This window comes from Crocodylus siamensis, chromosome 5 (genome assembly GCF_052110815.1).
Source record: "Crocodylus siamensis isolate JL-2025a chromosome 5, ASM5211081v1, whole genome shotgun sequence".
Lineage (NCBI taxonomy): Eukaryota > Metazoa > Chordata > Crocodylia > Crocodylidae > Crocodylus > Crocodylus siamensis.
Genome location: NC_143399.1, coordinates 35,784,696 through 35,798,469, shown reverse-complemented (window position 1 = coordinate 35,798,469; position 13,774 = coordinate 35,784,696). Strand labels below are relative to the sequence as shown.

General features: G+C 39.6%; 1 protein-coding gene across 5 annotated transcripts in view; it reads left to right on the top strand.

The window, feature by feature from the left end:
• The window catches only part of DPYD (dihydropyrimidine dehydrogenase), a 685,692-nt gene that overhangs the window by 53,487 nt on the left and 618,431 nt on the right, over positions 1 to 13,774 (top strand). Inside the window, exon 1 of one of the 5 annotated variants that reach the window (XM_090050056.1) lies at positions 10,073 to 10,585. The exons of the other annotated variants lie outside the window; for them this stretch is intronic. Coding sequence (XP_089906182.1) covers positions 10,583 to 10,585 — 3 coding nt within the window. The 5' untranslated portion in view covers positions 10,073 to 10,582. Of the gene's footprint in view, positions 1 to 10,072; positions 10,586 to 13,774 lie in introns of those variants that run through there. 5 annotated transcript variants of the gene reach the window in all.

Genomic DNA, 13,774 nt, shown 5'->3' with positions numbered 1-13,774 from the left:
TCACAATCACAAGCCCTGGTTCTCATGGGGGACTTCAATCACTCTGACATCTGCTGGGAGGGCAATACAGCAGTGCAAAGGCAGTCCAGGAAGTTTTGTGAGAGTTTTGGGTACAACTTCCTGGTCCAGGCAGTGGAGAGGCAAACTAAGGGCCATGCTCCTCTTCACCTGCTACTCACAAACAGGGAAGTATTGCCAGGGAATGTAGAAGTGGACAGCAACGTGGGCAGACGTGACTATGAGATGACTGAGTTCAGGATCCTGAGGAAAGGAAGGAAAGAAAGCACCAGAGTAAGGACCCTGGACTTGTATGTACTTTTTATCAAGTTATTGTAAATCGATTCAGTTTACCTTTCAAGAGCCAGATTAACAAAAGTTAATCTGTGACTAAGGTTTTTGATGTTGAAGTGCAAACTTTGAGAAAATGAAGCAACTAGTTAGTGAAAGAAACTGGACAAATAGCTCAGAGACATGAATGTAGAGAATGCTTGGAATTTCTGAAGTCAAAGGTGCTGTCTTACGTCAAAGGTGAAATTGGGTTCTTAAGCAAATGGGAAAAAAACTTGTTGGGAAGGACTCTAAGTGAACTGCGTGTATGAACACCTAAAAAAAGGGCAGTAGGAGTTTACAAAGGACTGGAAAAAAAAGATTGATAAGTGAAGAAAGTTAGGTCTTTGAGGTCAAGATGTGTGGAGAAAAAGTTAGAATTGCAAAAAGTCAAACTAGGGTTATGTCTTGTAAAAATACTGAATAGCTGAAGAACCTTCCTTTATAAAAATGGTAAGAATCGGATAAATGAAATGGGACATTTTGCAGTGGAGCTGATACCTTGCCTTCATTTTTAATATAAAAAGGTGATCTTAAATATGGGGATAAAAGCTGATCATCTAATGGAAATTAAAGTTATCATAATTGAAATGAAAGATAATCTTGGACCTTTCTGGGAATAAGATAATCTTCACCTAAGAAACCTAAAAGAGCTGGCATGTGAAATAGCAGGTTTGGTATCAGGGTTTTTTTTTTAATAAGTATTAAGTCAGAGGTGATACTATCCACTTGGAGAATAGCAAAGGTACTAACTATATTAAAGAAGGGGGAAAAGCAATCTGGGTAACTATAGACCAGTTAATTTGATTCCAATAGTATACAAAGATTTAGAATGAAAGAAGTAAAGAATGTATGGCAGTAAATGCAATAAAATGCAGCATGGGTTTACCGAAGGTAAATAAATCATATCAGATTCACCTGATATCTTTCTTGGATAAGAGAAATGCAGTAGATGTAAGAAATTCAGTACATCTCACATTTCATATGGCGCCACAAAGAAAATTATTAGTTAATTTGGGTTTAGTTGAAGAATAGTAAGGTGGATAAAGAAATGGTTAAAGGGGAGATAAAAATATGTACTGCTGAAAGAAGAACTATTGATCAGAAGGTTACTAATGGGATTCCTGAAGGATCTGTGTAACGTTTGCAATTAGATATTTTCAGTAATGAACATAACACAAAAAATAGGTGTGTGTTAATGAATTAGCTGATGATACTTGTCAATACAGAGAAAGATTGGAATCATACAGGGAGAGCTCCGCTAATAGAAATGGGATGAAATGTAATGGTATGAAGTATGAAGTCATAACCTTAGGAGCTGATAACAATGTCTGCTATAAGTCTTGAATTCATGAATTGGAAATGACAGAATTATTATAATCCACCAGGATGGTGAGGTTGGGGGAAAAAGGCAAATTTATTCTTGGATGTATGAAGGGAAGTGTTTCCTGTTACTGCCATTTTCAAGGTACTGGTGAGATCTTAACTAGATTTGTGTGTATAATAAGCAAGAAGGCAGGACAGAGGTGGAGTAAAGCTGAAGCAAGTGCAGAAAAAGACTACTAGGTTAATCTGGGGAATGAAGAACCAATCTACCAGAGGAAATTTGGTTAACCTTACAAAATGAAGGCTTATGAGGCTTACTCGCTATACATATTTCTGGCGTTAGAGAAATAGCAAGGGTTGAAGAAAACTGTTTACACTGAAGGATATAATTTAGCAAAGAACAAGTAAATATAAATTGGCCATGAACAAATTTTAGGCTGGAAATTAGAACAAGATTTCTACCAACTAGGTATTTTGGAAGATTGTTCCAGACCACGTCACTGCTTTAACTGGCTTGAAGATGAACCTTGATGAGTTTCTCAAAGGCAGTATGTGATATGATTATCTACCATACCAAGAGACTAAAATGAACCCCTCAGGAGGTTTCTTCCAGTCTTAAGTTATTGTACAGTGTCTAGCACTCTTAAAAATCAGGGCATACCCAAAATTAGCAGATATATTTGACCATAATTGTTCAGTGCTGTTCACCATATATAAAACTGGGATAAAAATACCTCATCACCTCCTGGGGTGAAATGGAAATACATTGTTTGTAAAATAGATGCTGTAATGATAAATGCCATAGGAAAGCCCATGAGGACATCAATTTTATCATCAGAGCTTATAGGGCAGTGAATAGTGTGCAGTAAATAAAGGCACACATAGATGACAAGGAAAAAAATATTGGATGGCTGTTGATTAAGTGAGCACCATCCATTCTCCTTCCTGAATAAGGCAGAGCTTCTGTGAAAAGCTGTTATATATGATCGTATAATTAAAAACTGTACCGTAAGTTATATGCACAAGGAGTGCAGGGAACAAATTAAGGCTTCAGGGGCAGCCTTTATTTTCTGGTATTTTCTAACTATTAAAGGCTCTACTTTGCTGCCTGACTTTCATTTCTGTTGAATTTCTCATATGGTGTGATATTAGTGTGCCCGCCCACCATCAGTGTCTCTCTTTTCTATGGTCTTTAATTCTGCCTGGCACTAGTGGTGGAGTATAACTGCATAAGCCCCGCTTGTTTGTTAATTGAATGTTGACTTGAGACCTTGACCTACCTACTCTGTGAATCGCCTACAGTTTCTCCCTTCTACATAATAACTTGTTGCGCTTTGATTGATATAGTTCGTCATTGTCAGGTAGCTTTTTAAAGCTTCTGTTCTGAGCCACTGTCTTTTCTCTTTTCACTAATGTTATGCTACACCAACCTTGCTTTGCTGCTAACAAAATATGAGTACCAAAAAAAAAAAAAAGGAAAAAAGAAAAATCCAAAGTAAAAGTGCTGTTTCCAGGGACTTGAAAATGGTATATGTAGGTGAGAACCTTTTCTGCTCTGCAGGGTTTTCTTACAAAAGTTATTCTCTAGCTGGATAAGGATCCGTTTTCCCCATGATTCATATTTCCTGTTATTGTTTTCGTTGCCTTCTGACTTGCTCCCTATGGCTCTTCAAGAGCATTATTTCCCTTCAAAGAGCATAAGGATTCCTTTCTGTGGGGAATGTTACTATCAGCTTCCTCAAGGGTTCCCACAATGTTGGAGAATAAAGGAGGACTGTGGCAGAAAGGAGCAAATCAAATGTGAATTTAGTGTATAGTTCCCTGAGTACTGATCAAGCTAGGATCAAATGACTTAAACTGTTTGGAATCAAATGGGATAGAGCATTATTTGCTAACTCTGGAGGATTGTGAGAAATCAACTTCTAAAATCATACATTGGTCTGTTATAAAGCTGCTTAGTTAGCTGAGTTGCATAAGTACTGTTGGTTCCAATAAAGTTTTCTAAGCAGATTGGGCTAGTTCATTAAATTGGGGATTTACTGGATCTTCCTGTATAAATTCTGATATTACAGAAGTAGAAGTCCAGTGTGATAGTGCAGATGTTTAGTATCTCTCAGGATTTGGTCAAACAAAATTAGGAAAAACCTTCTTTATTAATTTCACTGTGCTTTCAAAGAATCATAAAACTGCTGGTTTTATTAATTTTTTCCCCATCCTACACAAATTGGAGAATAATGCTGTTTATAGATTTAAAGCATTTAGAAGGGGATTTATAAAAGTGTTTAGAATACTTAAGTTTTATGTTGAATACTGAAATGACTTCATATATTTAAATAAATGAAGTTGCCAATAGGCACTCTTTAGTAACTAACAGGTGCTTGACTTGTATAAGAAATTTCACTTTAATTATATTTATAGAACACTGTAATTGTACAATGTAGGCTTTTTGAAGGTATTTTTTTTTTTAACAGACCATGTAAGAAGACAAGGAATTCTGCCCACAAGAGTTTATTTTGATCTACTGTATTAGTAGGGGACTCTAGTTCCTGATGTTTACTTTGTACAGTTTACATTTTCATTGTTTCTATCTTCCTGTGCATTTGCCAGTGAACAGACAAACAATGTGAGAAAGATCTTGCATATATTTGTAGCAATAAGCCTGAAAAGCCACCAGGGCTCTAGAAAAGATGTGGAGAAGTGCACAGTGTTGCTAGGCAACACCACACTACCACAGATAGTATTTTTCTTTTAATTTATTTATTCTTCAGTTTGAGTGTGTCCTGCTTGGAGCCATTTGGGTAATAGTTAGACAAGTGCATAGAAATCGGAAAGCTGTAGGAGCAGAATAAAGGAATGCAAAAGAAAAATGTAAAGAAGGGAAAGTCATGACCCTTTACAAAAAAGAAAGAACTAGGAGACATGAAATAATCAGGGAAGAATAAGGAAGAAAGGAAACAAACAAAGGAAACAGGACAGGGAAAAAACAATTAATAAAGTGAAAGATGGAAAGATAGGACACTAGGGAAGAAGAAACATTAGAAATTGGAAGATGAAGTTTCCACAAGGGAAATGGGGACAACTGCTACATTAACATAAGAATAACATTTGCACCTAAAAAAGGAGAAATGTTCTAATATTGTTTTAAAGAAAATAACGATTGCTGTCTTTAATTGTTTTGCAACTTGTCTGCTCTTTTCTGTTGCTCTGTTTATTCCTCTGCAGCAGTAGTAATGTCTTTCAAGAGTTGGGAGGAAACTATTAGCTCCAATGTTTTTGGTAGGAAATAAGTATTACTTTTACAGCAAGTGTTGCAGATTTGTTTAAAACTAATAAGTGTTAGATCTGAGGCTAAAATCTTCAAACCCAGACCTCACCCTCAAATCTAAAATCTTGTATTTTAATATCAGGATGTGTGCTTTTTTTAAGTGTATAAAGTATATGAACATATTGTGACAAGAGTGCAAATTTAGGGTTCAGTCATATAAATTTAGTGTTATGGTCCTACTAAAAGGAATAGAATTGCTTTGTATTACTAATGTGTACATCCCAGCTATAGGTGCAAGATCAGAACCTTATGTTTTCCAAAATTGAAGGTACAATGCACAACCTTTTTTCCTTCCTTGGTCCCGACCCTTTGGGCTACATACAGATATTCAAAAAGCCTGAGTCTGAATTGATTCAATCTTCGCAGGTTACTTTAACCTGCATAGATTGAACTATTTTGCAAGTGAATAGACATTCACTTTTGATTCTGGAAATGCAGACACATGCCTGCTTAGGCCAGAAGTTGGGGGCACTAGACCAAGCCCTTCCTTCCTTTCCACAGTGGCCAAGGGAAGCTAAGGTGGGGGGGTGGCTGACTAGGTCCAGAAAGCTTGATTATGATTGAGATGGGGTTTAAAACCCACCCCCCCAGCCTGCAGGAACCCCAGCCCAGGTGTACCTGGAGGGGGAGGGGGAAGCAGCCCTTGTCAGGCTTTTCAGAGGAGGAAAAGGAAATGTGGCTGGCCCCCAGCTGGTACTGAAGGGTTGAGCAGTGACAGTGGCAGTGTGGCCAGCTCCCCCCCACACCCTACCACAGGGGAGGAGGAGAAGGGGGAGAGCCCTGCCTGCTGCAGTGGCTCCTTGATAGCCCAGCCCAGCCTGGGTATGGGGAGCTGGGAGCACAGTTTTTCCCCTCCTGCCCCACAGCAAGGCCCAGCACTGTACCCATCCAGCCTTGAGTCCTGAGGCAGTGCTGCACAGAGCCCTTCCACCCCTGAGCCCCACAGCAGGGGAGGAGGAGTGGGGAGCCCTATATGACAATGTGGCTTGGCCTGGGTGCAGGGAGCCAGGAGCAATGTGGGCGCACAGCTCTTGCAACCCCTGCCCAAGTCCCATGTGTGGCTGGGTAGGACCCCACCCCCCCGGCCCCACCCTTCCCTGACATCCACTCGCTTCTCCTGGAGTTGGGGCTGGGGCTGAGCTGGGCCAGCTCATGGGCACTGCTGAGAGCAGGTGTGGAGGGTCCGGGCCCTTCCCAGCTGGGTGTGGCTCAGACTAGGGCTGTGGGAACTGTGCACTCAGATTGCTCCTGGCTCTCTGTGCTGAGGCCAGGTGGGGCTGTCAGGGATCCACTGTGCTTGGCAGAGCTGTCCCCCTCCTATCCTCTCCCCCCCGCAGGGAGGGGGTGCGCTCTGTGCAGTGCTGCCTCAGTGACTGCCTGACAGCCCAGCCCAGCTTGGACGTGAGGATCCGGGAACAATCTGGGTGCACTTCTGTTCTGTTACAGTTTTAAACCAGTTTCTGATTACTTAACCTGGTTTATGTGTAACTTCTGCCCCTAGCCTTATGGCACAGTCTCTAATTACCGTGTTGTAAGTTGTTTCTCAGATAACAAAATATACCGTAATTGTTGTTTGCAATCTCAGGGGCATGTTGCTTGCAGTATTTTGTTAAATATGAAACAAAACAAAAAAAATCCAGGCGAGAGGTTGATCTGGTATTTAAAATGCTGAGCACTCAGCCTCTTTCTTTGGTGTCAACAGTGCTCTGTTCTCAGCACTTTTTTCAGTGCCTAAATTCATATTTGGCAACTTAGCTTTAGTCCTCTAAAGTAGTGCCCTGGCTCTGTACCTCCTGTTGGTCTGTAGCAGTGGGGGTCAATCTTTTTGGCAGGTGTGCCACAGATTAGTCCTGCCTCCTCCCTCAGGACCATTCTGATCCCCTTTCTCTGCCCAGTCTGCTGCTTTGCTCTCTGCTCCCTGCCCAATCTGCTCTTCTTCTTTCTGCTGCCTGCCCAGTGCTCCCTGCCTGATCTCCTGCTGTGTTTTTTGCTTCCTGCTCTTATGTGTTGCTGTGCTGCCTGCCCCCTTCCTGATCTGCTCAATAAAAAGCTTCAAGACCACTGAAAGTTATAAGTATTCTTTAACTTTCTTCAAACAATGGCAGTGGCAGCAAAATCTGAAATATAAGTCACAACTTGTGACTACCACAAGGTTCTTGAATGGGGTCAGGCAGCACTGGTCCCTTTGCTTGGCTCAACTTGCTTCTTTAGCCAAATGGAGCAAGCTGGATAGTAGTTATGTGTTCTAATTGGTTGAGTCTCTCCCATGTAATAGAATCACCAACATTCAGTAAAAGCTAATTTAGTCTGGCTTTAGAAGGAGAGGAAATTCATTCAGTTGCCCAGAAAAAACTGCTTTTATATCCTAGTTCTTGTGCCTTTGATTTTGGAAGGCAGCTTCCAAGTTCACTTATTACTTGCAGTAATTCACTTGGGGCAGTTGTATTTTCATTTCATATTTGGCCTGACCTATGGTAAGTATCCTCAGGTGTCACAAGGGGGAATTTTGTTTCATTGCTATCTAAGTCTTTTGTTGTATCATGAGACTGCTTCTCAAGTAGTGTATTATTTTGGTTAGAAGTCTATACACAGTATGATTTCACTGGAATTCACCTAGTTTTAGAGAATTGCCATAGTATAACAATTTAATTGCATGATTGTTTTTTATTTTTACAAGGAGAATAGTCCAGGGATGTGATTTCTTTCTGAGAGCTGGTCTAAAGTGCACACTATCTTACCAGTCATTCTCAAGCAAGGTGCCGAGGCACTCACTGTAGGGTGTCAGAAGATCCTTTTCTTGCCTGGATGCTCCCCCACCCCTGCTGTCTGGCTGCTCTGCAAGAAGATAAACATTGTAATAAGTAAATTGACTTTTGAAATGTGGTACTGCTCAATTCACAAAAGCTATAGAGATATGCCTTGAGTCTAAAAAGATTGAGAACCACTGCTATAAGCACACAGACATGTATAGTCTGAAATGCAAACTAGCTTATAGCATTCTTCTCCACTTTGTATTCTGTAGTGATTCCTCATGCAGGATTCTCCCTGGATTGCTCCAGGGGGAGAAGGGGAACTGGGCAGAGAAGTAAGCCCTGTACTTGTGGAGGGTGGGATTGGAGTTCACAGCTCATCCCCCATGAATCTCATAATGACATCTTTGTAGAGCATTCCCCTACATCAGGTAGTGTATTTTCTTCAAATTGGACCCCTTTCTTTTTTGATGTTTAAAATTAATTAATTTACACTCGCTTGTTTATGTTTCCAAGGGATAATGGTAGGAGAGTACGTAACAGGGTAGGCTGCTGAGTACATAGGTAATAGGTCTGTGCGAAGCTTCAGTTCCTGATTTGATTCCGTGGAGATTTGGCACAACTCGGTGTGAAATCTCTGAAACTGAATTGAATCAGGAGACCCTTTAATCTGTCTGAATCAAATTGGAACCCTCCTAATTGATTTGGAGAGATTCGGCAAGATTTGGCAATTCAGACCTAGACAGAGCTTTAAAAGTTTTTTCTACATATCTCAAGGTACCAGGTAGCTCGTCAACAATGGGGCAGATGGAGCTCCCCGACGTGCTCAGCAGCAGACCCAGAAGTGTACCAGAAGCACTTCTGGTCCACTTCTGGGTCTGCTGGGGAGCATGCAGGGGGCCCACCCATGCCCCACCTGACTCAGCGACTGATGCCCCTGGGTCTGGGGGAATGCTGGGGGGAAGGGGGGGCAAGTGTGCTCCCCAGTGGACTGAGAAACGGACCGGAAGTACTTCCAGTCCACTTCCACGTTCGTGGCTGACCATGCAGGCCCCTCCCCCACACTTCTGCAGGATTCACGAGCTGTACCTGGTACCTCGAGGTATGTCGAAAACATTTAAGCTGTGTCTATGGCCGAAGCGCCGATTCTGTGAATCAGCATCAAATCTTCAGATTCAGATTTGGCCAAATTGAATCAGGAACGTGATCTGAATCAACGACTCAAATCACTGTCCCTGATTCAGGCTGAATCCAAATTGAATATGGCCTGCTTTGCACACTCCTAATAGCTATGTATGGGATACTGTGAAATAAAATAGCACCTTAATAGAGCATCTTGCCTTTAAGGATTAGGGAGCCACGGTTCAGCCAGCCATGATCAGGTGTCAGATTTAGTGGAGATGGGAGCAAGAGATTTGGAAACCAAGTGGCTTAGTTGCTGGTGGGAAATGAGCTTCTTCAGTAGGCCCTGAACTGGAGTAACTAAAGAAAAGAGTGCGTTGTCATTTTGTATTTTCTTTTCTTTTCAGGCCAAAGGAAGAAGAATTCTTTGGGGGAAACATTTTTGTTTTGATTTTTGCCTATTGAGAATAAAACTGGCCCCTGAAAGAAACTTGGGGTGGCAGTGAGTCCTTCCTGGGTTGAAGAAACAAGCCTACCAGTGCTTGTAGTTGTGTAAAAATGCTATAAAATAACAGCATTTACACTGTGATTTCTGCAATTACTCTTATCACTGCCTTACAGTGAGTAATAGTTGGCTGCCTATTAGCAATAAATCAGATCCTGATATGCAGATGTTAGGAATTTGCACTCAATGCTGTGGAATTAACTTAGGTTCCTAGAGGGTTTGGTCTTCTAATTCTTAGGGCGCTGGTTCTTAACCTTTGTTGACTTGAGGCACCTTTCTCAGGGCACCCAATTAAAAAAAAAAAAATTATATTACAACGCTTACCTTATTGCAGAAAGGCCAGACAGTGGGGATGGAAAATTAGCCAGGCAGAGACAAGTCTGAGCCTGCGCTTATCTGTTTATCTCCACATGTTGTGGCACCCTTTGAAACATCTTGTGGTACCCTAAGGTTGAGAATCACTGTGCTAGGGAGTGCTGGTACATGTAATATAGAGGATCTAATAAAGCAAGAGACTTCAGGGTGGGAGATCTTTCTATAAATTCCCAGTTAAGGATCATGGTAACCCATGTTGTAGGAGGAGGGTGATCAAAATGGTGCCCCAGGCACATTGAAAAGCCTAACAGGATTATGCTGTATTCTTCTTTCTAGACGGTTGGTCAAGGGCTGTTCGTCCCAAGTTTGGAGAAGGAAGAGGCTGAATGCCCATAAGAAGAGGAGGAAGAAGCAGGGGTGTGATCATTAAAGGATCACAAAGTTTTTTTCTTCTCCCTGTTGGCCCAGACAAAGTTTTGAGACTGTAGAGAAGAGGCAGAATTGCAAAATGTCCTGTTTATTGCTGTCTCCTGTATTCTCTGCGACTTTTGCTCAATCTTATTTCCAGCCATGGCTTTCATGTTTTACACATCATAAACAGGTTTTTGGTTCAGTTCTTTTGGATTCTTTGGTCTGCTGTCTCTTTTTTTTCAATATTGTATACTTGGTCCTATTGCTTCTTTAAGAATTGTCCTCATCTTTCTTTCACTGTATCGATACTATCTCATGTGTTATCTTCTGCTGTAGCACCTAGTGTCTGCATCTGCTTTGACAACAGCAATTTGAATGCAAACAGGATACTTGTATTTTTGTGACTGTAGAGCTTTATGAGTTTACCACTTGTATGTGGACAATGCTGACAGTAAAGTTTGCAGAATACTGGTTCAAATAGAATTTCACAGCTCCAGTAAAATGGCAAGTGTATTTGTATTTAATTACTTTTTATGTTTAAGAGACTTTGCATCTTTGTATTTTTTTTGACTGAGAAATTATAAAAATAACTAGGTCTATTTTCACCAGTTAATAATTCCCAGTGACATTGGCAATATTTATAAAAGAGCTCTGAATTATGATTTGTGTGGAGTTCTAAAATATCTCTCTTATTATAGCATTCTAATATCAATACAGCCCTTAAAAATGTCTTTCTTGCTTCCTAACGTCGTATGTTTACTTGTGTTCATTTTCATGTGTGTACTATTCTACAGCTCCTTAAGGAGAATATTCCTCTGGAATGCTGAATGAGTGAAGTATCATGGTTAGGCTAATGAAGCATTGATTACAAGCCAGGATCCTGGTTAACATATGCTTTCTATTGACTTTTATTGATTACTAAAACTCAAGGCTCCTTTGCTATGGGAAGAATATCTGCTATTATTTTGAATATACATGCTTATTGTAGAATGCTCAAAATCTTTTAAGAGCCCATTTGGCCAGTATGAATATACAATGCAATGAAAAGATTGCTATAAGAAATGTTCATATATTATGAATGATGTAGTGTCAAATGTTATATAAATACCTGAGGGCTCGCGATAGTCTTTTGCAAGATAATAGGAATATGCACGTTTACAAAAATTTTTTTCTCTTGTTGAACAGCTGGTAGAGTATCATTTTTAAGCTGCCTCTATTTCCATATTTGGAGTAAGAACCCCTTGAGAATGAATGGCAGCAAATAGTGAGGAGGAACCTTGTAGGTGGATAGTATACAGAATGTACTGTCTTACACACATTTTTTTTAAAACAAAGAGCATATTGTGTGCCTAGAGTGAATGTTAGGTAACCCTTTAGCAAATGGCATCCATGTGATCTAATTTGTTTCTAGGGGTTTTCTTGTATAGATATATAAGAACTGTAATTGTATTGAATTATACCATGAATACTATAATGAACAAAATATATATTTAATTATTTTATCGTATGGCAGATGGGTGCTTAAATCTGAGAGAGAAGATCAGTGAAGCTTTTTAGCTGTTTGTGGTATTTCAGTATAGAAAGGCAATCTGTTCCAAATCAAGAAAGAAAAAGTCAACTAAGAATGTTTTGGTTTTTTGGGAACAAAGCTTTTCCTTTTAATGGTTACAAAAGTTTGTATCAAAAGAAGTTGGCATAGACTTCTGAATTCATAACAATTGTCTATTAGGTTTTTTTAATAATTTTTCTTTGGCATGTAATTCTGTTTAATTAGATTCCACTCTCTCTGTTGTTTCAAGATTCCATAAACTGGAGTCTTATATACCAGCTGCTAAAGCAGGAGTTATTGTCTAAATGATATTCACAATGAGTATTTGGAAGGTTTACAATTATACCCTTGCTAATAAATTGTGCTATTTTCCCCAACAATTTTAAGTGCTAATCTTCAGAAGGCATTTTAAAATTAGCTAAAATTCTGTCAAGAGATTTACAAAAATTGTTAGCATGAAGATAATTATGTCACAGTCCTTGGACTCCATCTCTGATTGTGTGCATAAATCAGAAAATGTCAGCTGTGTTTTCCCTTAATAATTATCCTTGCAGCAATATATTACAGTTTAAATTCCTGTTATAATTTTGCTTTGGGTTTATAAAACACAAGACAGTTATTTCTAAAGTTTTCTGCTGATTAAATAATTCAGAGATTTCCCAGAATAACAAGTGATTATCAGTGCTAGCATTTTAAATATCAATAAGTGGATCAATATGGAAATAAACATCCTACATTCATTATAAAATCCTCCTCAGATGCCAGTTGTTTAATTGTTTTTAAGGAGTTTGTGCTACACTATGGCCAATGCCTAATTTGATGGGCGTGTGTGTGTGTGTGGGGGAGGGGGCAGGGGGCATTGAGCCCAGTTTGACATGTCTGTTGCTTGATTTTTTTTTCAAAGGGGTTAAGGATCTTTACAGGAACCTCCAGGAATCCAAACACAATGACTCTGGTCCTCAGAGTTAATTAGGTGCCTAACTCCTAAATAAATGAATTTACATACCTAAATCTCTCTGAGGGTCTGGGCCAAGATGTTTCAGCACCCCAAAGATCCATATATGTATGCTTAGAGGAATATTTTTCTTAAGATTACATATTCTCATTGTAATTTCCCTGAATTACTGTAATTCCTGTTTGAGCTAGAACGTGCCATTTAGAAAAATATCTAATCTTGATTAAAAAATTTCCAAGGAAGTGGAATCCATTATGACCCTTCATCAGTTGATCCAGTAGTAAATTACCCTTAGAGGTAAAGGTGCACTGTGCATGTTAGCCAAAAGGTGACTTCAAGTGCTGTGGCATAGGCAGTAACGTATGTCCTGTAGGTGAGACCTTCTCATTTTTTTGAAGTAAGATGTACTATGAATTCCTTATAGTCCTTGCTCTGACAGTGTTTCTGATCACAAGTTTCCCTCAGTAAATATTATAGGCTTTGCTTTCACAAATACTTGGAGAAAACTTGAGCTTTTAATGAATTTCCTAAAATCATGCTATACCAATTAAAACCAAATTCAGCAGTCCCACTGAATAGCAATATTCTACCTAAAGATTTTCTTCTCAAAAGAGTACTTTAAGAAAAGATTGTGATTTGGCAGTATGTCAAGTAGGATAAGATATCTACTCAACTTCAGTGATACAGGCTGCTTTAGAATAGGTCTTACAGCTGTTGTCAGATCAAAAGTTTTTTTTTCCACTTCAACCACCTATAAATGTTTATAAGACCTTATCTGTAATACTGATATCTTTGAAATTCTTATGTTAAGTATTTCAGAATACAGTTAAACTAGCAGGAAATGGCTTAGAGCACAATCCTGATTTCATTTGAGTCAATGAGAGATTTGGAACTGATTTCCATAGACGTGGATCGTTTTCTTGATCAGTAGTGGCTTGCAGGAAGGTTTAGCTTGGGTTACGGGATAATGATCGTGTCAAAAACTCAAACTTATGAGCTCTTCTTGATAGAGGATAGTCAGCAGTGTCTGCTGTGACTTAGGGGGACAGCATGGGGATTCTGGGCAGAGCAACAGTGTGTTTTTGCTTTGAGTTAAGATAGATGTTTCAGCATTCTGCTTGTGCTTAGGAGCCTGAATGAAGAATTATGTTTGTAATCAATAAAACAGAGAAAAGAGAACCCTTCTGTG